Below are 25,095 nucleotides of genomic sequence, written 5' to 3'. Positions count from 1 at the left end.
TACTATCATATAGTAATAATACTACTACTTATCACCTTTCGTTTTATATACATCGAACAGCTATTTCCTTTCCATTTATCGAGTAGCAGCTAGTGAGTTTAACGACATTGCAAGAGATAAGCGGAGATCGCTTCTTTTCCCCTCCTCCTCCTCTCTCTTTCTCACTTTATTCTTTTCTTTATCAGTTTTTTTTATCGAAGATTCAACGAAGAACGAGAGAAAAGCCGATCATTTCGTGCCAATAAATAAGAATCTCTTTGTCTCTAGTTACTTCTCTTTAATCAATTCTTTCTTTTACACTGCGTCACGTATCTCCTTTTATCAAACGCATTTCTCATGAATTTCGAAGATATTCAACACGTACGATGAATTTTATAAAGGGAATTCTGTAATTCTTAATAAACGCAGTAAAAAATATTATAAGAGAAAATGTCGGATAAACGCAACAAATTTTATCTAGTGGAAATAAAGAAAGATGCTTTGTAATGAAAGAATATCTTTTCAATCTTACGTTTCCTTGACATAGTTTTGAGCTTCTCTCACGTCTTATAATCATAAACATGATTACGAAAACGAAAAAGTACGTCTTGAAAATTCAAATAAAATTCTATGATCATCAATCGAGCGTATTCTATCAACATTGAATCGAAAGATCGCATTCAATCAGATTAATCAAATAACTAGGAGTTAGGATCGACGTGTATAGCTATTCCTGTGACGATCGATCGGCGCTAATTAAGGTGAACGCGCTCAGAGAGGACAAAGAACGGAGATAAATCCGTTCGGCACGGATGGAGAATGCGCGTGATTCCTGCGAAAAGGACGAACGATTGTACGAGAACACTCGAGGTAGCTTTTATCTTTTTCTCATCCTTTCTATCTTCTTCGTATCTTCGTAGAATAAAGAGAAAGAGAGAGAAGGAGACAGACAGACGGACAGACAGACGTAGTCAGAGAATAGAGAAGGCTGAATTTACTACGTCTTTTGTGCGAGAGTCGAAAATCGATCGAGTGAACGACGAGTTGTACATATCTACAGGTAGTAAGCATTATTCATCGACGATCGAATGTCTGTGAAAAAAAGTGAGTTAAGGGAGTGTGTATGTGAGTGAGATAGAAAGATAGATAGAAAGAGAGAGAGAGAAATAGAGAGGGAGAGAGAGACTACAAAGCACCCTTTTCCGGTAGATAATGGTAATAAAATCGAATCGAGCTGCCGCAACAGGAAAAGCTAGGATATTCAGGCAGATTCACTCGTAGCCACATGTCGGAAACGTTTGCCAGTGGCAGTGAATGACAGGACGAGATAATAAATTTTTCGTCAATCCACGTAAATCGAACTAGCTTCGCTGGCCTTAAGTTAATATCGTTACTATCGGCGATCCAACTAGACATTGGCAATATTGGCAATACGAATTATCGATTTCTACTTTCCTCGATTATAGACGATTAAAGATTAATAAGAATTTTTACTCAGTCGCTCTTTGTTATTTTATTATCGGCACAGTTCTGCGTATAAGTTAATCTTTGTAATAATTCTCTTTTATATAATTTTTACAGTTTTGTTTTGATATATTTTAAAAGAAACAGACTTTTCTCTTTATATACAGTGGATTAAATTTTATAAAATATCAGAGTATAATCGGTCCAACAATTCCGTAAATTATTTCACGATTAAATACAGATTATACAATTAGTAATTAAAAGATATGAAAAATCATTTATAATCCATAATTGATATTCATTTTTAACCATCGGCACGTTCGCAAACGAGAGAAACCAACGAGTTAATGGAATATTTGCCATTAATCTTTAATTAACATTCTATATGCGAATCGTTGCAATTCGAAACCTGCAATGACGTCGTTTGAGAAGACATTTTGCATTATATTACGTTTTCGCGATCAAACGGAACAGAAGTATCGGACGATAGAAGATGCGTCAACTGATTAAGAATGATCCATACCGTTAGTGATGCCGTTACGCGTCGTGTGTTCTAAAGAACAAGAGAAAAAAGTAACGTTTATCAGTGCATATCTAATCACGATATATCGTTGTACTTATTTATTTACAGATATTTTTATGTCTAAGTACAAAACAATAACTGGAAGTCGCGATAATATATAATAGAAGAAATCGTCGATATTTTTTAAAATATACTTTCTATAAAATTTAAACGATTATTCAATTGAAACAAAAAAAAAGAAAGAAAAAGAAAGAAAAGAAATTCTATTCTTTGAATGAATTTATTAAAAAGTGTTGTCATCTTTATTAAAGTAATTGAGAATTTCATTCATAAGTAATATAAACGAATATACATAGTTCTCACTTAAGTTACACGACAAGACGATATACGATTAACACAAACAGGAATAACTACATGGATAGTTATCTTTGAACTTTCTTCATTATCAGTTTCACGACCGGATTCAAGTGCTATCCTATTCATGTTTCGAGAGAAACCTAACTGTCCCTACTATAATTTATCGCATTTCCGGGAAGATCGTAGTGACGTACGTGCAAACATATCACGATTATCTAAATTAAATTATGCTTTCGTAAAGAAATACATTTCATTTTACAAATCCTTTACAACATTTGTTCATGTTTTGTTTTTCGATCGTTTCACGTAAAATTAATTTACTTTTCGTGATATGGTAATTTGATTTTTTTTTTATTTTATATCAAATACATTATACGTAGCTCTTGATTATTCAATAAATGTAGGTATATTAAAAAAATAAAATAAAAAAGTATTCAGAGAATTTTTATACATCCATACATATATATATTTTTTAATTTCATTCGAGGATGATTTTTATAGCTTCAGAACTGAAATTAAAATTATATTGTAAAGAGAGAAACACAGTTTTACTGGAGTAGCCATCAAAGGACGAGAGATCGGGCGTGCATTCATCGAAACGCTCGAATAATCCAACTCGTGCTCCATTTCTACGGGAGAAAGTCCCGATGGACGTGAGCCGAGTCGTTGATTTCGAACCCGATTGATATTTGCGCGCAGACGTTATTCGAAAATAAATTCATTGACGAGCAGAAAAGTCGATTCGTATTGCCAGGAAAATAGTGTGTCTCTATGAGAGAAAAATAGAAAGAAAGAAAGAAAGAGAGAGAAAGAGAGAAACAGATACTCTTGAACATCTCTACTGGATGATGACGAACACACTATGTCGTCCACTATCAACTTCCTGCTAGACGTGAACGATACAAGAGAGAGAGACATGATATTCTCTCTTTCTTTTTCACACTCATGCTTCTACCACGCGTACGGGTCGTTGATCCGACTAAGAGAGCATCGTGTTCAGTTATCACAACGAACTTTTAAAATAAAATTCAAATAAAGAGTAAAGGAAAGCAAAGGAAAAAAGAAAGGGAGAGAAAGAAAGAAAGAAAGGAGAGAGAAATTTAAAAGTCTTGCAAATATAGTTGTGGTCACATGATTCCCGCTGGATGAATCGCGCAAAAAAGTAATGTATGTATATGTATATATGTGTGTGTGTGTGTGTGTATATATATATATGTATATGTATATACATTCGACCGGTTCTCTCTTTCTTTCTTTCTCTCCCTTCGAAGAGTCCCATAAGGCTGATGCACTTGTCTCGACGCTGCAGACGAAAAAAAAAGAGAGCTAACGGCTTGACTATCCAGAAGAAGAAAGAGAAAAGATGCAGAGAGAAAGAGAGAAAGAGAGAGAGGGAGAGAGAGAGAGAGAGAGAGAAAGAAAGCAAATCTGTCGGATACCAATGCGTGAAAGTAAGGTGCTTGAAAAGTCGAGATAAAATTTTTATCATATGTGAATGATTATTTATCGATTCGATACAAAATTACTTCGAATTTAAAATCCCCGTACGATGATATTACGTATTTCGATTGTATAATATAAGAAACGTAATGTAATTATTAAGAAATTTATCTGTCTGCAAAAATTTATTACGTCAAGAATGTGAATGTTTGTCGTGAGAGATCGACGAACGATACGATTTCACGTAAAGCAGTTGACGGATATCTGGTTCTTTTGAAACTGGATCGAGCATTAACTTTCTGGATCCTGTGTCCCGATTGGAGTAAAGGTTAGTTACGTGAAAGAAAGAGAGGAAATACCAACGATAAAAGAGCTGACACTTTCTTTTTTTGCATTTTTTGTTTAAAATGCTACATAATTTTTAAAAAAGATATATATATTTATTGAGGAAAACGTTTGTTTTTAGTACTCTCATATATGAGATCAATCGAAAGTCGATACATTCCTATTTATTATCATTCCAATCGTTCTTTCCTCGTCGTTGCAATGATTCGTTATCCGATTACTCAACCTGTATATACAAACGTGTTGCTAGGTCGAATGTATACTCGAGATATCTAAATATGGCGTATTGGATATTGCCTCTAAATAATTTTTTTCTTCATCGACATGATATAATAATAATGATATTAACAATAATACTTATAATTAATATTAATAATAATAAATAATAAATAATTATAATCGTAGTAATAATAATATATTCATATACAAATTTCCTTTACGAATGTGAATTGTAAACAAAATTTACGTAAATGGAATCGTCGTATTTATAACGATCGAATGAAAATTTGTTTACTTTGAACGTGTATGTGTGTGTAAATGAAACGTAACTCAGAACAAAGAGAACCATTAGTCGAAAAAATGAGGAGAATTCAATTCATACAACAGCGAAGTTATCTATTTTATTAATAATATAGTTAAGAGAAAAATTACGAATTCGTACAGTGGATAAAAATTCCTTGAAAAACGTATCGATCGATTTTCTCGTTGGAAATGATGAATATCTTTGAGAATGAATATTAGTTTTATATAAAAACACAGTACGAGACAAAGACTATTTCATTTTTATCGAACTACGGAAGGTCGCTTGACAGCGATCTGTTTACCAACAAGCTGCCGGCCATTTTCCCGCGGCCCTGGCGGCGCAGGGCGTAACCGTGCTCTTCTAGGAGTCCCTATATGTTCATCTACTCTTTCTGAATTTACAAGACGCATATAAGCTTCAACGAGGAGAAGGTTCTATATTTTTCGCGTGAACGGAAGGAGACAGAGTAGAAAATGAATAGGGAGACGATGCGCGTGCGAAGATAGTGTTGCTCGTCTGACGATGTACGTGTCGTGCGTGCGCGCGAAAGAGAAAGAGAGAGAGAGAGAGAGAGAAAGAGAAAGAGAGAGAGAGAGAAAGGGATGAGTGGAAGGGGAAAGGACGAGACACAAAAAGAGAAAGAAAGAGAGGGACGAAAGCAGACTAAGGGAAAGACAGAGAAAGAGATAGATAGATATGTATATAATTATAATTCGATTCACCTTCCGGATATGCCTGTTTACTCTGAATAAAGTCGATGAACATGTTGGTGACGTTGTAGAGCTGTCCCATTCCTTTGGGATTGAACTTGGTGGTGGCGTTGTAGGGTAGTCCTGTAGTGTTGACGGTGGTATAATTGACGGCTTGCGAGGCCATGATATCATTCAACTGCCGATCGAGATCCTCGCTGATCACTCTCATACGATTGGCCAGACTTTCCTGTGAGAAAGACGGCTGTGAAGTTATAAGAATAAGGATGACGATTGTGCCAATGGCAACGCGAAACGAGGGATGAAAAGAAGCATCGCGAGCGTTCGCCCGAAGGCCACAGTCGCGAAAACCACCGAAAACCATCGCTGATGAAGCGACTTGCGCCCGGGACGCGTCGCTACCGACTGCTCGACGCTCGCTTCGCGCCGACCGGCGGAACGCCGAAACACGGAACGCTCTCCCCTCTCCTTCCATTACATTTGCCACGCTTCGGTTCCATTGTTCCGCTCGTTCGTTCGCGTTCCAACGTGCGCCATCTAGTTACGTTGTTTCCTTCCTTACTAACCGATCGAAATTTGTACGCTAGCTATCATATTTATAGAATTCACGAAGTGATTAATGAAACATCGAATATAATAATTTGATTAATGTTATATTATCAATTTTATTAAAAACTAGGAAGAAACATATAATTCTAAGTAATTCGATAGTATCATTATACATATTGTCATATTGCGTGTATAAACATGTATCTTGAATTTGAAATGTTTTTTTAATATTTTTTTGTTTGTTTATTTTTCACAGGATCTTGTAAGTATGAAAAAATTTTAAATAATTAATATATTACGTATCTTCTACCGAAAGATATTACATTCTTTTCTTTATATATACTTGGCGTTAGTCGCTATTATACTCCAATTATCTCAATGATAGACCATCGTGATGCTGCATTACGTATTTCTCACATAATAAAGACGCAACACACCGTGGAAAGGGAAAGCATGTCTGTTAAGCATTACCGTCATCGTAGTCCCACGTAAATTAGTGTGAGAACGAAGAAGAAGACTGTAAACTCGGTTGCCGTTTTAAAATGAATACGTCACTCAATTTCTTTATTGTTTAAAGAATTCATCTGTACTTCATTCTCTAACAAACGGATGCTTGAATATTATACAAAGGAATATCTTGAATCAAAGAAACGAAACGAAACGAAACGAAATGAAATAAAATGAAAAGAAACGAAACGGGAATACGTGCTAATCATTTTTGCTCGAATTAATACCATTGCGATAGGATTATAACCCATTTTCAACGAAACGTTAAAAGTAATTAATTTCCGATCTATAGACACCGACTCGAGTGTTTCTTTCATGTACATTTCTTTACGCTCGAACGTGTAAGCTTTCACAAAGGAATCTGCCTCGCGGACTCATTAAATCGAGCGTGGAGGAGAGATCCTTTTTCATTAAAAGCAATACTGCATAATTAAGAGAGAAAAGCAGTTTTGCGACTTCTGAAATAAATTCATCAATCGAATTTCGATCGATAAGCTTCTCTTCTAATATAAAATCTATCAAAATTGATCCTACTTCGATACTCGAATAATTGTTTATAAAAATAGTATGTATACGTAATACAAAACGTCGTTTTTTTCTGTCTCTTTCTTGATTACTTTTTTTAAAAGACAAGAAATCATTTTGAGAAAACAATAAATGCCAAAATTTCGCTGGCTCAAATAACTTTCAGGGCACGTTCTCCTCGATTTCCGAATTCAGTCGATGCGTGACACATCGGGAACTCTGAATCCGGGTCGCGGTATCCGAAAGTACATTTCGATTCTTCGTACGCCATTGTCTCTTTTTTCTTTCGCCTTCGTCAGAAGTAAACCGTTCGAGCGACGAACTCGATTCCCATTCGCAAGAGATTACCACAATCTTTTCTCTTTCCTACCTAACGATTGTAATCCACCTGGCTTACTCAAATATGAGTTTATTTCTTCTATTTGTACTATTCCTTCGTGTAATTAATTTTATTTTTTGATTGATCATTCCTTTTAAATATTCGTTCTATATTAAAGGGGAATGTTAAAAAAAAAAAAATTACATGAGAAAAAATACCTTTATCTAAAAATATTATAACGGCCTTAACAATGACATGCAGAACACTTTTGTTTGCTTATTATCTCAAAACGTCGATAGTTCATCGATCGTGAAACATGTTATCGAAATTTAAATAAACATACGAAGTTCGCAAACATAAGGCGAAAGTCGTATAACGGCGAACGAAAAAAGAAACAAGGTGGAAAGAGGAAATTAAAAATTAGGACGTTATATGTAAGTACTTATATACGTGGGATTTGAACGATGAATTTTTAGTGGAATTCGAGAAGACAGACGAAATGCAGCGAGTTGGAAACTGCATCTGAAAATAGTCGAGAGACGCTCCAGACATAGACGGCTGAGTTTAAAAGCGGGATAAAACTAGGCTACATTCCGTGTTACCGTCGAAATGCGTGTTAGCATACCATATGTCATTCGTATGCTATAGTCGTCGTTACTTAACGTAATTATTTTATTTTCCTATGAGTCTCTTAATGGTATACATCGTAAGCCTCGTCAACATTTTAAATTTAATACGAATAATCGAGAAAGTAAAGTTTTCTTAATGAAAAGTAAGCGGACGCTATTATTATCTCTATGGAACTATGTACGTCTACGAAAATAAATACAAACTTAATGAAAATAAAGAATGAACTTGATAATAAATAGCGTGAGAAGGTATGACGGTTAACGATAATAATAAAATAGAAAAAAAGAAGAACAAAATAATAGCTTTCTAAACTACCAAGAAACGTAAATTAAGAGGCGGATTTACTGGTTTTAATTAAAGGCTTAGGCAATTCTTTGACGCTTATGCTTTCGTCGGATGTAACGTTAGGCATTTCCAAAATGGACGACAATTCTGGATTTTCTTCGGAATTTAGCCAGTAATTTGTTCTGCAAAAGGATCGTCCATATAAATCGTTCAATTAAGACACAAATATAAAATATATTAATACTATAAGAAATATAAATACCTTTGTAAACCGTTCAAAATTGTGACACTTTCGACGTTTTCGGAAAAAGCTCCGTCGAGATCGTCCTCGATATAACTCTTAGCAGGATCATTGATCACGATCGTAGGAGTCGTTATAAATTTATCGTCGTCATTTTGAATCACGTGAGCTTTCGTAAATACATCGGTGAAATTCAATGCGACAATGGTTTTGTTTTCTGTCAGAATTTCTTTCGTCCCATTGTAAATAACATCGTCCTTCACAAGACGGTGATCATGTTTAGAGATATCATCTTCCATTTTCTCGGGGTAACGATGCAAAACGTTTTTATCGTAATAGTACTGTCCAGGTTTTCCTTCGTTTTGTCGAAGTTCCAATGGTCTTGGAATTTCTTTATTGATTTTATTTTCTGGTCTATAACCGGTAGTTCCAGAATGTCGAACTGTCTCGATACTTTCGGTGACAATGGTAACACTTTGTATTTTTGTCGGCCGTGAACTTTTACTATTGTTTGGAATTTTTGTCAACTCTTGTATAGGAACAAGTGGAATTGGTTTTCTTTGGTAAGAGATATCTTCGGTGTTTTCGATAGGTTTGTTCGTTGGATCGTTCAACGGATTTGTTTGATAAAATGAATAGCTAGTTGATCTATTTGGTTTTACGGTCGGTCTTTGCTGATAGCTAGTCTCTTTTGATAAATCCGCTTGGTATGATGGAACTTTCGTCCAACTAAGATTGCTTTGAACGATCGTAGGCGTTTTAATTGGACTTTTCTGATACGAAGGTTCTTCATATAGTATAGTAGAATCGGGTCTTTTGGTCGGTCTTTGCTGATAAGATGGAATATCGGTCCATTCGCTGGGATTACTTAGGATTGGATTTTTTATGGTTTCTTCTTGATAAACCTGCACATTCGGTAGATTTCCTGAGCCATTTTGGTCATTTGGTTTGTTCAGCATAATAGGGTAGGATGTATCGAATGGTTTCTCATTATAAATGTCAGGATCATTTTCGTTATGTGGTCTATTTATTGGTCTATTCGTATGAATATTTGTTTCTTGAGGATTATTGTAAGGTCTGCTCAAAGAAGTTGCAAATCCGTCATCTTCCTCAACATTAGTCGAATATTTCCAAGTTTCTGATTCGTCTTTGTTAGAAGGTTTGCTACTAGATTTATCTTGATCATGATTGTAATAGATCTGTCCTGAATGTATATTCTCATCTTTTATGGCACTTGATGCTTGATGAGGCCAGTACTCCGGTCTGTTGTTCATATTCCCATTGTACTGCGAATGTGGATTTGTAATACCATCTGAACTTAGTCTCTGTGCATAAGACTGATAGCTCGATTCGAACTGTGGTTTAGTTTTTATCCAGGGAGATGGACTTGCTTCTTGATAATGTTGCACCGTAGATAGTTTATTGTAAGAAGGATTGTAATAACTCGAATGACCTTCGTCCTGATGGATGGGTCTTTGCGTAGTTTTAAATTGTTGGGTGTGCATGTAGTAGGTGTATAAAGTTGGTCTTGGACTTGTAGGAGAAAAGTTATCATAAATGATATCCTCGGGTGTATAATTTGGTCTGTAACCATAATTCAGAGGATTTGGATTGTTAGGATCGTCGTAAGAATATGGTATGTATGGTTTCCTGTTTTGTGAACTTCCAGATCTGTCAGGAATTACAGTCGGTATTGGTTTTGAAGGAGGTCTGTGAATAGGAATATTAAATGATCCTTGATCATACGATAATGGATTATATTGTCCATTAGTTTGATAATTGAAATATTCCGGTCTCGGAACATCCTTGTGACTTTGAGTGGTCGTTTGTATTTGAATGTACGAACCATAAATTGCATCGTTAACGAAGACGGGCGAATTCACTGCATTATTCTGGACGACTATGGTAACGTTGTCGGATGGACCCAAAGGTTTTTTCACGATGATTCTATTATGCTGATTGATATTAGCCTTAAAAGGTTTTGTTCTTTGAGGTAAAGTCTTCGTTTGTTCTTTCGTGTTGATTTTAACATTTTCTTTGGTCGCTTCTTGTCTCAGACTCGTAACAGACTTGCTGGTTGTACTACGAACTCGATCAGTTCTCTTTCGATCTGATAATTTTATATTACCCGATCCACTTCTTTGTTCCGGTGGTTGTTCGGTCCAAGGTTCAAGGCTGAACTGTGTCATTACTTCATCATCGCAATCTACACGTTGATTTCTGAATGTATCGGCCACTAGAAAGACGAATGGTTGAATGGATTTGATGGTATCTATTGTAAGGCAAAGAACTTGCGAAAATGTGATACGTCTGATTTGTTGAAGTTGCCTAGAAGTAAAGCCACTTTCCTCTTTTTCATTTTCGTACCAAAATCGATCACCACGTCTAAGGTTACTAAATTGCTGCGCGATTATGCAAGCAAATGTTGGTCCCACTAAACCACCTCGAACCGAATTTTCTGCCAGTCCAGCAGAATATAAATCAATATCTTCTACGTGAGAGTATAAAGTTCGAAATTTTATCATAGCATTAGGTGACATAATTTTCTCAAGATCGGCAAAACTTTTGACAGGAGACAAGCCGCATGGTCCTCGCCAATCAACGTACGGTGGTATACCATGATCTCGTCCTCTTTGGATATTGAGAGATGCCAGATCCATCCCAAAAGGGAAACCTGGCGTTTGGAATAAATGACGTGTCAATTCACTCGTTACAAATTCATCTCTTTTCTGTGACGGCTGATTTACTAATCCTAAAAGAAGACGGTCTACCGAACCTGCTGTCTCCAAATTTTCTGGATTTCTAAATTCATCGTGGATTGAGACGTCTGATGAAAAAACAAAAATAATGTCAACGAAAGTAAGGAAATAAATCAATTGGAGAAGATTCTAATAATGGATAACAAATTAAATCATAGAATTACTATTAAAGAAAGGTCGATGATTTCCGTCGAACCGTAGGAAACTATGCTGAACCAATGAATGTCCGAAACGATAAGCGGCAGTAGAGAACGAGTTTGCTATAGTAGGATTAATAGAAGAATCGTAACCATCGTAATAGCCCTTTATTAAGACTTCGAGATCAAATACCTTCATTACCTCGTTCCCTGGAAAAATCCAATAAAGTATCAAAAGAAATATCTTTATATAAAGAAATTACTGTGTTTTATTTAATATTTACCTAGTATGATCGGTAAGAATTCGCGATAAGTAATATGCTGCACAATCGCCCCGATAATCTTACGAGTTTCTTGGAATATTCTTTCGTCGCTCCAATGAGGATTCAGTGCGACGAGTTTCGTCGCTAATCTATTGTGCAATCTTAAGAATACAATATGGATGGACGTCAGAGCCGGTTGTTCGCTCAAACGACCATCGCCTGCTCTGAAGCAATTCGTTGATAAAGAACCTCGTTTGCAAAGATCCGAATCTTGTTTGGGTAGTAAAGGTCTTTGGGATTGGATTTTGCCGTATTGCAATAAACCTGAAAATTGTTTAGGTAATTATGATCATTGAACGTCGAAAAGATCATAGAGTTTAGCGTCTGATTAAAACTTTAATTGTACCGTTTCTAAAGAGTCTGAGATTGTCACTTTGAAAAGCATTGCTGCTGTATACCGTGGATGCATCTAAATAACTTGTAACTTGAGATAATTGTTCACGAGCGCCAAATTGGCAGTCTTCTCTGGGTGCTGATCCACTTCTAAGAAACTCGAGACATTTCACACCAAAACGAGCAAAGAAACTATCCTGAGGGTCTACCGCTATTGGCAAACATTCCGGGTGCTAAAATAGTACGGCAAAAAACGAATTATATCGTATTTTTCAAATAAAATAATTTATTTCATAAATATTTTGAACTTGCCGTAAATTCGAAGGGTTGAAACCCAAGACCTGAATTTAAACAACACTGAGGTACCGATCCATTGAAGCCTCTGCTTTGTCCAGTTGCTACGAAGATACAAGATATTAATAACACAGATAAAAATATAGAAAATATTGAAGATATGATAATTCTGTTCGACGGATCATATACATACCTGCTAAATCGTGATCCACAAATTGACCCCATTGCATCAACATGTGTGTAATAGATGCCAATTGTATATCCCTGTCCTCGTGTAACACGTCGGAAATTACACGTGGACTTGGCAATGGATTACCATCTTTTGATCTTCTAATGCTTTGTATACCATCATCATAACTCGGTGGTAAGAATCTGGCCGACAGGAATATTTAAATATATTTCAAAATCTCAAGATTGTGAATATTCGTGACAGAGAAGATAATGTCTAAAACCTTTGCATAGTTGACATTGCTGATCCCCACCAAGGATTCTTAAGATTATTACAACTTCCGTCCGAAGTTCTATATCTTAAACTAGCTGGTGGACATCGAGGAGTTCCTCTTCTCGGACATTGTCGTTGCAATCTCGTTGCTTGACCGTTGCGAGAAAGAGGAAATTCTCTTGACATATCGGGAAATCTAAAATAAACGACGAATAAATAAAAATTATTCACAGAATTATAAAGAAAGTAAGATGAGGAAGAAACAGATACTTTTTGACAAACATAGTTGCGCCTTCGAGGACCGCATAACTGAATTTAGCGAGCATCCTAGCTTCTTCGGTTTGATCATTGAAAGCTGCCACATACTTTGCTGGATTATCAGCTCCAAGATAGAGTCCTGCGATTTAAAAAGAAAACTTTTATGGTCTTTCATTTTTCATTTTCTATTATATCGTTTATCACGGTCATGTTTCTCATTCATACAAAATAAATAGTTAATTACTTACCCATTGAATATAATTTTGGTTCTTTAACGTTGTAAAGATCATGCATCGCTCGCAATCCAAAATCAACAGCTTCACGAATATCCTTTTCATGAGGTCCCCGATTTCCTTGATTATCACGACTCTCGAATACGAAAGTCTTGGTGTTATTCGTTGAAGGATTACTGCCGTTCTTCGAAACATATTTTTCAATGATTTCAAAATCTTTCGTTCCGTATTTACTTGTTTCCTCTCTATTACTAATGTTTCCTTTGAAATTAGTTTGATTTTCTATAACGTTGCTTCGTTCTATTAAAATGGGTTGTCTTGTAGGATAGTTTGATTCTACATTCTTCAATATTTTCCTTGTTTCGTTTATTGTAGAGTAAATAATAGAAGAATTTTCTTCCGGTTGAGATCGTACAGACCAGAAGAAAGTAACGAAAACAAAGCTGAAAAAATAATAAAACAAGAGATAAGACAATTACTTTAATTTTCATTAAGGAAAGGGAATAAGAGAAAATACATTTTTAAGTGAATAGTAACGTAACGAAGTTACGAGTTAGGTGAAATGATCATTTGTTGGGAATGAGAAGCGTAACGGGATCGCCAATTGTAGAAAACGCCACAGGCGATATCGAAAAAAGATATTAATGTATATTGGCCTTCGTATCGAATCGAGAGGAACCTCGATGTATCTAGCGATAATAGAAATTAAAGAGGAACTATTTGTGCTAACTTTTAATTCAAAAATATTAAATTAAAGGAACGAAAATATATATTAACAAATCTATATTAATAAGGCGTGTTTCGCTTACTTACATTTATGAAATTCTTAAAAACTAATAATAATAATAATAATAATAATAACAATAACAATAATAATAATATTAATAATAATGATGATGACGATGATGATGATTTATTGGAATCAAGAAATGTATACGATGAGAAAAAAAAGAATAGTATAAGCGCCGTCGCGTAAACTCACACAATTCTGAGATGCATCGTCAAGATGCAATGTCAAGGAACGTCTCGATTGCAAATTCAATTCCGTTGGTGCATCCTCCCCCGAGACGATAACGATTTTCTCTTCGTAGGAAAAATGGATTGTCAAGCTCGATAAGAAGATTTTTTCGAGTGGAAAGAGAAGGAAGTAAAAGTAGGAAGAGGAAGAAGAAGAAGGAAAAGAAGAAAAAGAAGAAGAAAAAGCGGAATAATAAGAAGAAAAAAGGAAAAAGAAAATCCACGCAGAACGATTAGTCGTTGTTGTCCGTCGTTGATGTCGACCTTCACGAGGACGGTTTGAACATATACTAACTGTCGTCGAAGCTGGTCGACCGGTCTTATTCTCGAAGAAATCCGAAGTGTCCTACGCCTCCGGCAAACTTTTGCGCTTTTTGTTACGCCCCGTCCGTTTCATCTTTTTCTTCTTCTTCTTCTTTTTTTTTTTTATTATTTTTCCTTTTTTTCTCTCTCTCTCTCATATTCCTTTTTTCTCCTCTTCTTTTTTTTTCGCCTCAAAGATTTTTACTGTTAGCCAATAAGGCAACACGCGATCCCATCGATCGATGTCGATCCATCTTTTCGTTTATCCGGACGAAGAGAACAAGGCAATGTTTTATATGTTTCCGTTCGCATGGCTTCTCCTTTCAAGTCTTTTACGATAATATATGGGAAAGAGAGAGAAAGAGAGAGAGAGAGAGAGAGAGAGAGAGAGAGAGAGAGAGAGAGAGAGAGAGAGAGAGAGACAGAGAGAGAGAGAGAGAGAGAGAGAGAGAGAGAAAGAGAAAGAGAGAGCAAACAAGTAAGATGAAATGAGGTGAAGATAAGTATTAAATGACGGAGTTCCTATCGAACTTGATGTTTTTTTATTGGCCAATTTTTCGAATAAGCTATTGCGAGTGACAACAGGTGAAAGAGAAGAAGGAGGTTCCGAGGATATACAAATGATTGTGATTAACGGAAAGACATTTTTACGATGACGTGTTTCTCTCGACAACTTCGATACATTGACCTAAATATTTAACAACTTTTTACGGACGGATGATGAGAAAATGGCTATCTTGTTATGACTATGTCGTTATGTAAAAAGAACGTTGGGAATCGAAGAAGTAGGAACAAAAAAATTTAATATACCAACCTCAATGTCAATGTCTCGCTGCTTTTTCCCGAGCTTGCAAGCTCGCGATTGCCTTTCCCGAACCGTAAAGGACCTTTGCACGTACTTGAACTCTTCTTGTTGCCGCATAATTTGATGCAGACGTCGTCGATGGCGGACTTCCGCTTGTACCACCGGAAGTGGCACCTAACTGCAAAGTACCACCGCCATAATTCGCTCCTCTGCAGCTCGTGCAACCTTCCGACATAGTTACTCTCTATCCTGTCACGTTCCAAAATTATTCTTCTCTTTATTTTTCCGTGAATCACGACTGCAAAGTATGAAATTTTATGAATTATTTAATAAAGTCATTGAAATATGAAAAATTGAATTTGAAATATTATGATATTTTATCATTGGAATCTTTGTAATATTTGCAATATTTAAACACGTTTATCTTTAGCTACGAGATAAACTGATATTGCTGTAGTTATTATAGAACCGTCTGCGTCTGAAATGCTGCAACCCGTTCTACGTGGTAGCTTACATGATGAACGTGGATAATGCAAGAGGCAGAACATTTTAAACGATCTTAACTTATCGTCGTTTCACCGACGTCTAATGAAGCCTGACGAGTTAATCGATCGATATTATCGCACCACCGGCGTAATTAATTGAGAGTAATTACCGTCGATCGCAGAATATGACCTCTCTCTCTCTCTCTCTCTTTGTCTTTCTATCGCTTTCTCTATCTCGTGCAAGCAGAATACGCTAATTGCTTTTCCATTCGATCTGACGATTTCTTACGCTCATTTCGAATTTACTTATATTGTATATTTCGATATAATAGAAACGATTTTTCTTTCTAGAATTCAATCCAACGATTTGATTTTAAATAAAAAAGGAAATATCAATACCCCAGTTTGATTTCATTGAATTCAACTAATTTCCTTGCCTTTTGTTATTTCTTCACGGTTGAAGGAACGTTAGCCTTTGGTTATAGCTACGAAACAGAGTTCTGACATCCACGCCGTTCACCATAAATCCGGGAAAATTTAGGTTAATTATCGTAATGACGGCATAAGGCAAGCTTTCCTAGCAACGACCTTACCGGAAAAAGAAAAAGAAAAAGAGAAAGAAAAAAAAGATGGAGCCTTCTAGATATTTCCTTAGGTCGAATAATGACTTTAAATTTCACAAGTACTTATCTATAAGAAAGAAGAAAATCGTTTGTTAGGAAAGGGGAATGCCGGTTAAGAAGCTTTCGTTTCGTTATTTTCTTCTTTTCCTTTTAATGACAAATTTTCTTTCTTATTTCGTTGCATCGTGAAAGGCACATTCGACGTTTATGCTGACACAATAGAAAGGTAGATGAAGATCTTCTAGTATATTATTCTCTGAGTCTCTCATACCACTAATTGTCTCTAATTATTACGCGATATAATAAGACAAATTATAGAGTTACGAATATAATTTTCATTCGCCACCATTTTGGCTTTTTCCTCTTTTCGATGATAAATCATACAAATTATATTTCGCATAGTTCGAAACTATTATTCAAGAGCTATGGTAATACGATTGGAACAGCGTGATTTGTCGGTAGTAACAATGAGCTATTAAGTCCAGATACGTCGAACCAGGTCGTACAAGCTTTATCGACTCCTTATCCGTAATTGTATCTCTCGTAAAGGAATCTTCATAGAGCGTAGCCTAGAAATTAGCTAATATCGTATTTCATGATATCCACGCGGTGAATATTACGCTTAATCACGAATTCTCTAAACAAGCTTAAACAAATTTAACCGGAAATATAATTCTAACTTTGTACGGTTCGTAAAGTCGCATTAAACGATTTCTTATCTTTTTGTTTTATGCACACTACAAAACGACAGTCTACACCAAACATATTTTAAAATTGTTTGTTCAAGAGTAAGAAAGAATAAATAAATAAATTAATTATGAAGTAATGAAGTATCCAAAGAATAATATAGAACGGAATAATCGAGGCACTTCCTTACCGTTATTTCGTTTTATTCGTTGGATTCTTCCTATATTCGAATAATTCGTATTAATATCGAACTTCGTAATATTTTAAAAATAAAATTCGAACTTCCCTCGTCAACTTGAACGCACGTACTTCGTTTGAAATACGATTCGAAATCGAGCGCTTTGCGAAAAAGGATGATTTCGTTTTCTAACGGAGTATTACCTTCTTGCGAGTATTCGCGTATTCTATGGCGATCGAAGCATAAGTGCGAAGAAACGGCGGGAGTTTACAAATGGCGACAACGCAACGTGATCCGCGTCCGCGGTGCGCGCCGAACGAACTGATCCTCGGCCTTCCAAATACTCGCTTGGTAAGGCTTCACCGAGCTGGCTCGTTTCTCTTTTCTTCCTCTTTTTCCTTCCTTCATCGTCATCGTCCTCGTCCTCGTCGTCGTCAACGGCATCGACTTTGCGACAAGAGGGGAGGCAGTATTATTCCAATTGTATAGCGAAGAAATTTCTAATGTATGAATAATCTAATGCAATCGTTCTAATGAATACTTTACAATTCGCATAATACATTTTCGTTTATTCACAATTAACTCTTCTATCTACTTATTCAATTAATTTATTTGCAATATCTAATTCAAAATTATTCAAATCACAACCTAAATAATTGTTACAAATGATTTTAGAAAACGAAGAATGAAGTTGAATTTCGAAATTATCATTCGAGGAGGAAAAAATTAATAATAGAACTTAAAGAAAGACAATAATATAATATAATTAAAAAGTTTATATATTTTACATACATTTATACTCAACCTCTAATATATTTTCGCAAATTATAAATCCTCATTGTCGAGAAACGATATCAGGAGAATAATAGAAGATGCGGAGTCTGTCTTACGGATTGGTTTATAACTCTGACTCACTCAATCCGTTTGAATCTTTCCGTCTATCATTTATGGATGGTGACAGAGAAAGAGAAAAGGAGAAAGACAGAAAGAGAAAGAAAGAAAGAAAAAGAGAGAAACAGGGAGAGGGAGAGAAAGAGAGAGAGAGAGGGAACTGCGAAAGCTAACCTTCGATCGGTAAAAATTCGACCGGCGAGTGGCCGGACCTTGCGCCCTGCATAATTCTTTCGCAATGCGCCTGCGCGAACAAGAAAGAAAGATAGAGAATGAGAAAAGAGGGGAGGGAGATCCGTGTAAAATGGAGTCTACTAGTGACGGTTACGGGTGATCGCGAACTCGTTGTATGTATGGTCGTATGTACGCTTTTCTTCTTCGTCGCGCGTAAGCGACACGACTCGACCTGAATCCTCTTCCTCCTTCAATACTCTACTCGCTCGACTTCTGGTATATTTCCCAAGGCGATTAATCCGTATCAAATCATCCGAATCGAATGATTCTTCCGAAGCGCGCGTCGACTATTCATAACTGGAACATATATACGAGCTTTCTTTGATATGGAAATGATACTCGAATAAGTACTTACATCGATTATAGATAAATATTTTTTACAACCTGATTGTTAAAGAAAATATATGTCGTTATATATATATTTATTTATATAATAATATGTAATTATTCATAGATCAATTTCCACGGTAAGAAAAAGAGTAACAATTAATTTTTCAATGTAAGTTTATTGGATGTGAAGTGTATATTTATAACATAGATCAGAATTGATCGGAATCGTTAATTATTATGTATTATCTTTTTCAACGAACTTAATACCATAATAGAAAGTAGATACATAAGTTTTGATAATCATCAAAAAGAATTTATGACGTATAACGTTGATAAATTGATCGATTGTTCTTTTAAAATTTCTCTTTGAATCGTGACGCGACGATCTCATAAGCTTTTCTCTTCTAGGATATAACGCTTAATGAATATTCACATACGTGTTCCTTCCGATATTTCACGAGTCATTAATTCAGAAAATATCGGCGATCGTAGTTTTAGATCCATGTTGAGGTCTAGATAAATGACTCGAATGACGATGTCGACATATTGTAACACGCGTCATGTAATCCATATTACGACGGGCGTTCATACATTAAAGTCTACATCATTGTCGACTGTTAAGAAAGGACAAGACTTTATAACATAAATTCACATACAGATTTTCGTTTATGCGGATAGAATTATATTTCCTTTGATACTTGAAAAATATTCCTTGAAAACGAGTTCAACGTGTGTTTTAAATTTGGTTCTATTCGTCGAAAGCAAACAATAGGGTCTACGATAAGCCTCTCTATGCGGAGACAAGTCCAAATCGTATATGCGCGCCATTGTTCTCGTGTGAAGGGTCCGTAAGAAATTGTCTTACGTGATATAGCACAAAGGACAGTCTTGTCGTGCTCAAAAAATATATATATATGTGTCTATGTATATACGTGTGTATATGCGTATGCGTACATATATACGTATGTATATAAAAGAACCCACTTTTCTTCTCTCAAGCGTATCCAATTAAATGCCAAAGTGGACTGACTTCGTGCTGACCGCATAGTGTTGCGCTATCAGTATCGACAGTGGGTCAGTCAACAACGGGGTCAGCCGAGGGCGAATCCGGCGTGCGGTCGACCAATCGCGTTCGCTCCAACGACCGAGCCGTCGTGACAATGAGTATTAACTGTATATGCACGTGCAAAAACCGAATTGATGTTGGTCTTCCGCAATGGCGTAATATCGTGACTTAACACATGGCAAAAAATGTGGGAACGTGTGAAAGAAAACAATAAAATTTAGTAATTCTTCTAAAGACAAATTGTGATCTCCTACTTAAACAATTATTTTTTATTAATTCATTTGTTTATTTAAAAGAAAGGTTTATGAAATACCTTTGATGTTACAGGCAATATCAGGTGAAAAGAAATGATCGATAATCTTGTATTAGAAAAATCATAAAAAAAGAGTAAGGAGTTATGAAAAGGGATTTATTTTCACGATTCTACGTTTCTACGCCCTTGCATTTTTAACCTAAGGCGCGTAGCGGTCAACAGACTTACGCATAAAGCGATCATGACGATGATCAATGATCGCTTTTAAACGATCGCCTTTTACTTCTGATTTTTTCTTTTTTCTTTTCCTTTTTAAACACGAGATGTATCAATGACACGAGAAAACAAGAACAACAAACTAACTCGTAACTCATGCTTTGAGCAATTCATTTTCATCAAGATTATTTCAAATATTTCTTTTTAAAAAGTTTTGAAATTTTCTTTTTTACTTCGACAATCGCAACAATACCGTGGCTTTACGCGTTTATATCTAATCTTTTATGATATATTTTTTGTAATTGCGCCACATTCCCAAACAAAATGTCGTCGCGATCGATCTTTGAAATGTCAATAGTACGAATTAAAAATAATTTCTTGTATACGTTACAAAGATTCTACTAATAGAGCTCATATTTTTCTTTCTTTCTTTCTTTTTTTTTTGATGAAGAATAAGAATAAGAAGAAAAAGAAGAAGAAGAAAAAGAAGTAGAAGAAGTAGAAGAAGAAGAAGAAGAAGAAGAAGAAAAGAAACGTAAGAATTCGAAGAAATTCTTACCGTTAAATCCGCGACGATTGCCCCTTTTCTCGGCAAATCCAAGATAAGAAAAAGAGCGCATAATTACGCTCTGAGTCGGGAATAAATAAGGAGTAGGTGGTACGAGAGACGAGATGAGACGAGAAACAAGGTTTGAAGTAGGTCAGCAGGACTCTCGGTCGTGGGAAGTCCGGGTTCGTTTCTCGTTTAGCCAACAGGGCGGGCAGGTTCTGCTTGTGTCGGGGAAAATTACTGGGTGGTGAGAGAAGATTATAATAAAAGAAAAATAAAAGAGAAAAGTACCGACGTGACCGCGTGAAAGACGATATGACTCAAATACAATGGTACATTTTATTCTTTTTTTTGTTTCTTTTTTTGTTTTTTTCTTCCCTTTTCTTATATGCACTTTTCCTTCTTATACAGGATTTTGTCGAGACTGGAATACGAATGAAGGGAAATGAGAAAAAAGAAAGAAAAAAGGGGTAAAAGAAAAATTTAGTTACCACCGAACGAAAAATTCCTTTCCTATACAAACATCGAATTTGTTATTTTCTTAATATTTCACCACAATTATTTGTATACGCGCTTCTTCAACTTTCTTTAATCTTATGATTTTGTGGGTATTTTTTTTTCCTTTTTTCATTTTTCTTGGTGCGAGGGGAACGGCGATCTTCGTATTTTCCGATTACTATTTTATGTGTACCTTTCATCTTCGCTTTTTTAGTAGGCGCAATTATATAGATACATCATGATAAATATACGCTTTCAGATAAAATAATCTCGTTAGTTTGCATCTCCTATCGTCATCGTCGTTCTATACTCTAATTTATTTACAAAGTCTAATATCCTTAGTTGTTCTCTATTTCCTTATGATCCTATTTCCTTATAATAAAGGAAAACCTTTGTTCCTATAATTTATTTGGACATAACATATTTTTTTGGTTTTCCTCTCTTTCTTTCCTTTGTCGCTTACTCGTTTTTATCTTTCCTTTCACTCTTTCCTCTCCTTTGTATAATAACATCTATCTAATTAATACTTATTTTACATTTAACATCAATAAACATTCAGAGCTAATAAAATTTTGCATCATCCTGTCTCAATTACTCGCTGTTTCATCTTTGTAAAGCATTCTTAAGCTATACGATAGTAACAATCTCAATTTTTTCAATAAAAAAATATGTGCATCGTATATTTTTGTTAAACATAATGGCCCCTCTGTGCACAATATATACTGCACAATAAATATGAAATATTTATTCATTCTGAACGATACTTTTTAAGTAAATATAATGTGCAGTAAGCGAAGGACGGATCTTATAAATATTTAATATTTAATATTTCTTTTTGAAATATAATTGCGTATGTATATGCATTACAATCTTAAAAGGGTAAGCAATTCTGTGCCATAAAATGAAATTAAAAATCATATTACGTTTACAAAACATTTCTTGGATCTTGATTATTATATTATATAAGAAGTTATGCAAAAATTTTTCTAATTTCTTAAATATTGTGCAGTCATATTGTGTTATCAGAGTATTACTTTAAACGGTTTATGAATCAGAACTGGGAGAACTTATATGTAGCATCAAAAATATAAGATATACATATAAATTTTATTACGTAAAAATATAATTGTGAAGATATAATTTAAATTTTGCTATAGGCGATTAAAAATAATTATACTGTGCTACGTACTTGGAATGCAATTTAAAATAGTTGCTGTTTATAATTAGGATACATAAGAATTCCCATCTCTGATATTGATACAATGTGTTGACACAATATATTAAGATTTTATTAGTTATTGAAATTTCATAATCGTATTTTAAATATTGATTGAAAAATGCACTGACGATATGGCGCATTTCTCAATTTTATTATTAGAATGAATCTCTTGTTTAATTTCGTCAAGAAATTCTGATGATTAACAGCAATAGAGTAAGAACTTCGCGCATAATTTGTTATAAAATCAAATATATCCCAAACACAAAAAAATGAAGTTTCATACTTATGTTCACTGACGCACGCTTTATCTCTCTTCCCATGTAATAGCATTCGAAATAAAAATAATAATATTTGTTTCTATACTACAGCACAGTCTATAAGCCTCTTTGTCACAAACGCACTACCAATTGCAAACAACTTTCATTCAATCTTTGTCATCTTCTATAAAATCAAATCATCTTTTAAATGAGCACCGATGTCGATTTTACTTCCTCGCAGAGATAATTCTATCGTTCCTAGCAACGAATTCAATACAATAATAATTTAATTTCTGTCTGATAATATTAGGGAACTTTAGGAACTTTTCGTATTATCATTTTAAAAGCCTTTAAATAAAAAAATATTATAAAGCATATTTAAAAGAAATTAATACTCTTAATATATGTTATATTTCAGGTTTGATATATCATTAATAAATAGCTATTAAAAATGCAGTTAAGCATCGTAACTATTTTTTTTTATGCTATGTTTAATTAATTTTTACAAACGTTAAGTTGAAAGTTATCAAAGTTACATAGATTATTTATTTATATGGACACAAAAGTTATTGAGTTTAGGAACGACGATATCTCTGAAACATTTGACACACTGCTAATGACGCGCATATCGGACAAAACATTGAGATCGATACCTAAAATATAATAATGTATAATATATCTTGAGTATTAACTTTTTTTACAAACTAACTAACTAACGAGGAATATTACAGATCGCATTAAAACTTGGAATGTACAGTTCTAGATACAGAAAATTATTCGAGTTCACCGATCATCTAGTGCAATTACTTACGACGAGAAACGTTTTATATTACGTAGATTATAGAATACCTACGACGCTCTTTCACGTCAAATATCACTTTATAATCTAACTAAAGCTAGTTGACTTTATATGAAAAGAGGAAATCAATTTCTCCCGATTCTTTTATACGTGTAATAAATTATATCTTTAATATTAAGAGCAATTCTTAAAAACACCAAGTCCTATAAAATGAAATTTTCGATTTATAGATCGTATGATGAATTTCATTCGATACGCAATGTGACTTTACATTCTCAAACGTATTAATAGTTATCACTATGTTATATTTTGAGAACTAAAAATCACATATTATAATTTTAAGATGTTTTATCATATTTTTGCTATAAATAGGCTGTATGCTTGCTACTGTGTTCGAGAGCAGCGAGAACATCTTGTTTTTGTCTAACATACAAACGCCCCTTCTTCCACGGATTTTGCAGTTGAAGGGGTTTAAAATCATCTCTTAAACAACGTTCCCTCGCACCAATTACAGCAACTAAGCAAAAATTTGGTAATTCATCGACTGTGTAGATAGGCCCATCTTGACCCTTTAACACTACAGCCATATTTAATTGCTTGACAACAAGATCTACAACTTCTCTTGCTGTGGTTCGTGGTGTTACATGTAATTTTAAACTGGTACCAGAGGCCAAACCAGTTTCATAGGCCGCGTAAACCTGTAATGATGAAAATATTTTTTTTTCAAATAAACGAAGTAAAAAATAATTTTATAAGTTATATAAATATGCATTTTTCTTGCAGCGTTACTTTCAACATTATACACGATTCTGTAATGTGAGTCGTTGAATATTTTACTTCATTTACATTGACTGAACATAGCTTTTGTTATAAAAGCAATATGCAAAGTATTGGCACAATCTTCATATGTAAAACAGTTTGTTATCACTGTATAATAATCAATATTCATTTTACTATAGAAATTCCTAAAAAGGATTGTATTCTTTACATATGTGTCTGCAGAATTAAAAAAGCATCATTTCGAAACGGAAATTTTTTATAATTTTATAATTTGCTGCAATAACGTATTAATATTCTTGGACAAAAACAAGAAGCAATTACATAAGCGCTGAATTACATTTTCGAGTGAAAAAGCTGTAATATAATGTGAGCTATATTACGCTAGAATTTTGCATCTATCTTGAGATGATAAAGCAACAAACAGTAGGATGTCCCATGCTATACGTGTTTAAATACGTATTAATACACCAAATAATCTTTCGAAAGCAAAACAGCACAATGTAATTAAATTTAGCGATGTAGCGGCTTACTTATGTATCTGCTACATTGGTTTGCACTAGAAGACCAAGTGAGCTGTTTTTAACTATAATCAGGTTAGACTTGTGTCCCCTATAAGGAAAAACAATATTTAGATGCACTGTTGCATATCGAATAGAGAAGCTTTCATTTGAAGTTTCAATTAAGCATAGTATCCTATATGAAGCTTTTAAAATCTAAATTTAGATAAT

The 25,095-nt window shown here is 34.6% G+C and overlaps 3 protein-coding genes and 1 long non-coding RNA gene across 16 annotated transcripts in view; all 4 read right to left on the bottom strand.

Annotated features, from left to right (window-relative positions):
* LOC127065733 (prominin-like protein) overlaps positions 1 to 5,763 on the bottom strand; it is a 35,951-nt gene extending 30,188 nt beyond the window's left edge. For all 5 annotated transcript variants that reach the window (XR_007782173.1, XM_050998518.1, XM_050998521.1 and 2 more), the window contains exon 1: positions 5,354 to 5,763. Coding sequence is in view for 4 of the 5 variants with exons in the window: in XM_050998518.1 (XP_050854475.1) it covers positions 5,354 to 5,705 (352 nt within the window). In the remaining variant the exon portion in view is untranslated. The remainder of the gene's footprint in view (positions 1 to 5,353) is intronic.
* Positions 5,764 to 5,883: 120 nt separating this feature from the next.
* LOC127065731 (uncharacterized) lies at positions 5,884 to 14,229 on the bottom strand. 2 transcript variants are annotated; one of them, XM_050998509.1, is made up of 12 exons: positions 14,159 to 14,229; positions 13,192 to 13,619; positions 12,956 to 13,082; positions 12,696 to 12,881; positions 12,437 to 12,615; positions 12,262 to 12,347; positions 11,963 to 12,182; positions 11,578 to 11,880; positions 11,321 to 11,503; positions 11,174 to 11,224; positions 8,419 to 11,071; positions 5,884 to 8,338 (listed from the first exon to the last, which is right to left on the bottom strand). In XM_050998509.1, the coding sequence occupies exons 1-12, from the start codon at positions 14,173 to 14,175 to the stop codon at positions 8,200 to 8,202; spliced, it is 4,572 nt and encodes a 1,523-aa protein (XP_050854466.1). In that variant the 5' UTR covers positions 14,176 to 14,229; the 3' UTR covers positions 5,884 to 8,199. The 2 variants fall into 2 exon arrangements, with proteins under 2 accessions (XP_050854466.1, XP_050854464.1); XM_050998507.1 differs by having other exon boundaries at positions 8,419 to 11,224.
* Positions 14,230 to 15,468: 1,239 nt separating this feature from the next.
* LOC127065747 (uncharacterized) lies at positions 15,469 to 18,827 on the bottom strand. The gene is made up of 3 exons (XR_007782180.1): positions 18,067 to 18,827; positions 17,478 to 17,721; positions 15,469 to 15,599 (listed from the first exon to the last, which is right to left on the bottom strand). It is a non-coding gene; the product is annotated as an uncharacterized LOC127065747 (long non-coding RNA).
* Positions 18,828 to 20,726: 1,899 nt separating this feature from the next.
* LOC127065732 (uncharacterized) overlaps positions 20,727 to 25,095 on the bottom strand; it is a 92,686-nt gene continuing 88,317 nt past the window's right edge. For 7 of the 8 annotated variants that reach the window (XM_050998511.1, XM_050998517.1, XM_050998512.1 and 4 more), the window contains one exon: positions 20,727 to 24,285. In XM_050998511.1, coding sequence (XP_050854468.1) covers positions 23,950 to 24,285 — 336 coding nt within the window. In that variant the 3' untranslated portion in view covers positions 20,727 to 23,949. Of the gene's footprint in view, positions 24,286 to 24,897; positions 24,977 to 25,095 lie in introns of all 8 variants that reach the window. The other variant, XR_007782172.1, reaches the window with a different exon arrangement.

This window comes from Vespula vulgaris, chromosome 8 (assembly GCF_905475345.1).
Source record: "Vespula vulgaris chromosome 8, iyVesVulg1.1, whole genome shotgun sequence".
NCBI lineage: Eukaryota > Metazoa > Arthropoda > Insecta > Hymenoptera > Vespidae > Vespula > Vespula vulgaris.
The sequence above is the reverse complement of the archived record's forward strand: the minus strand, read 5'-3'. Positions and strand labels throughout refer to the sequence as shown.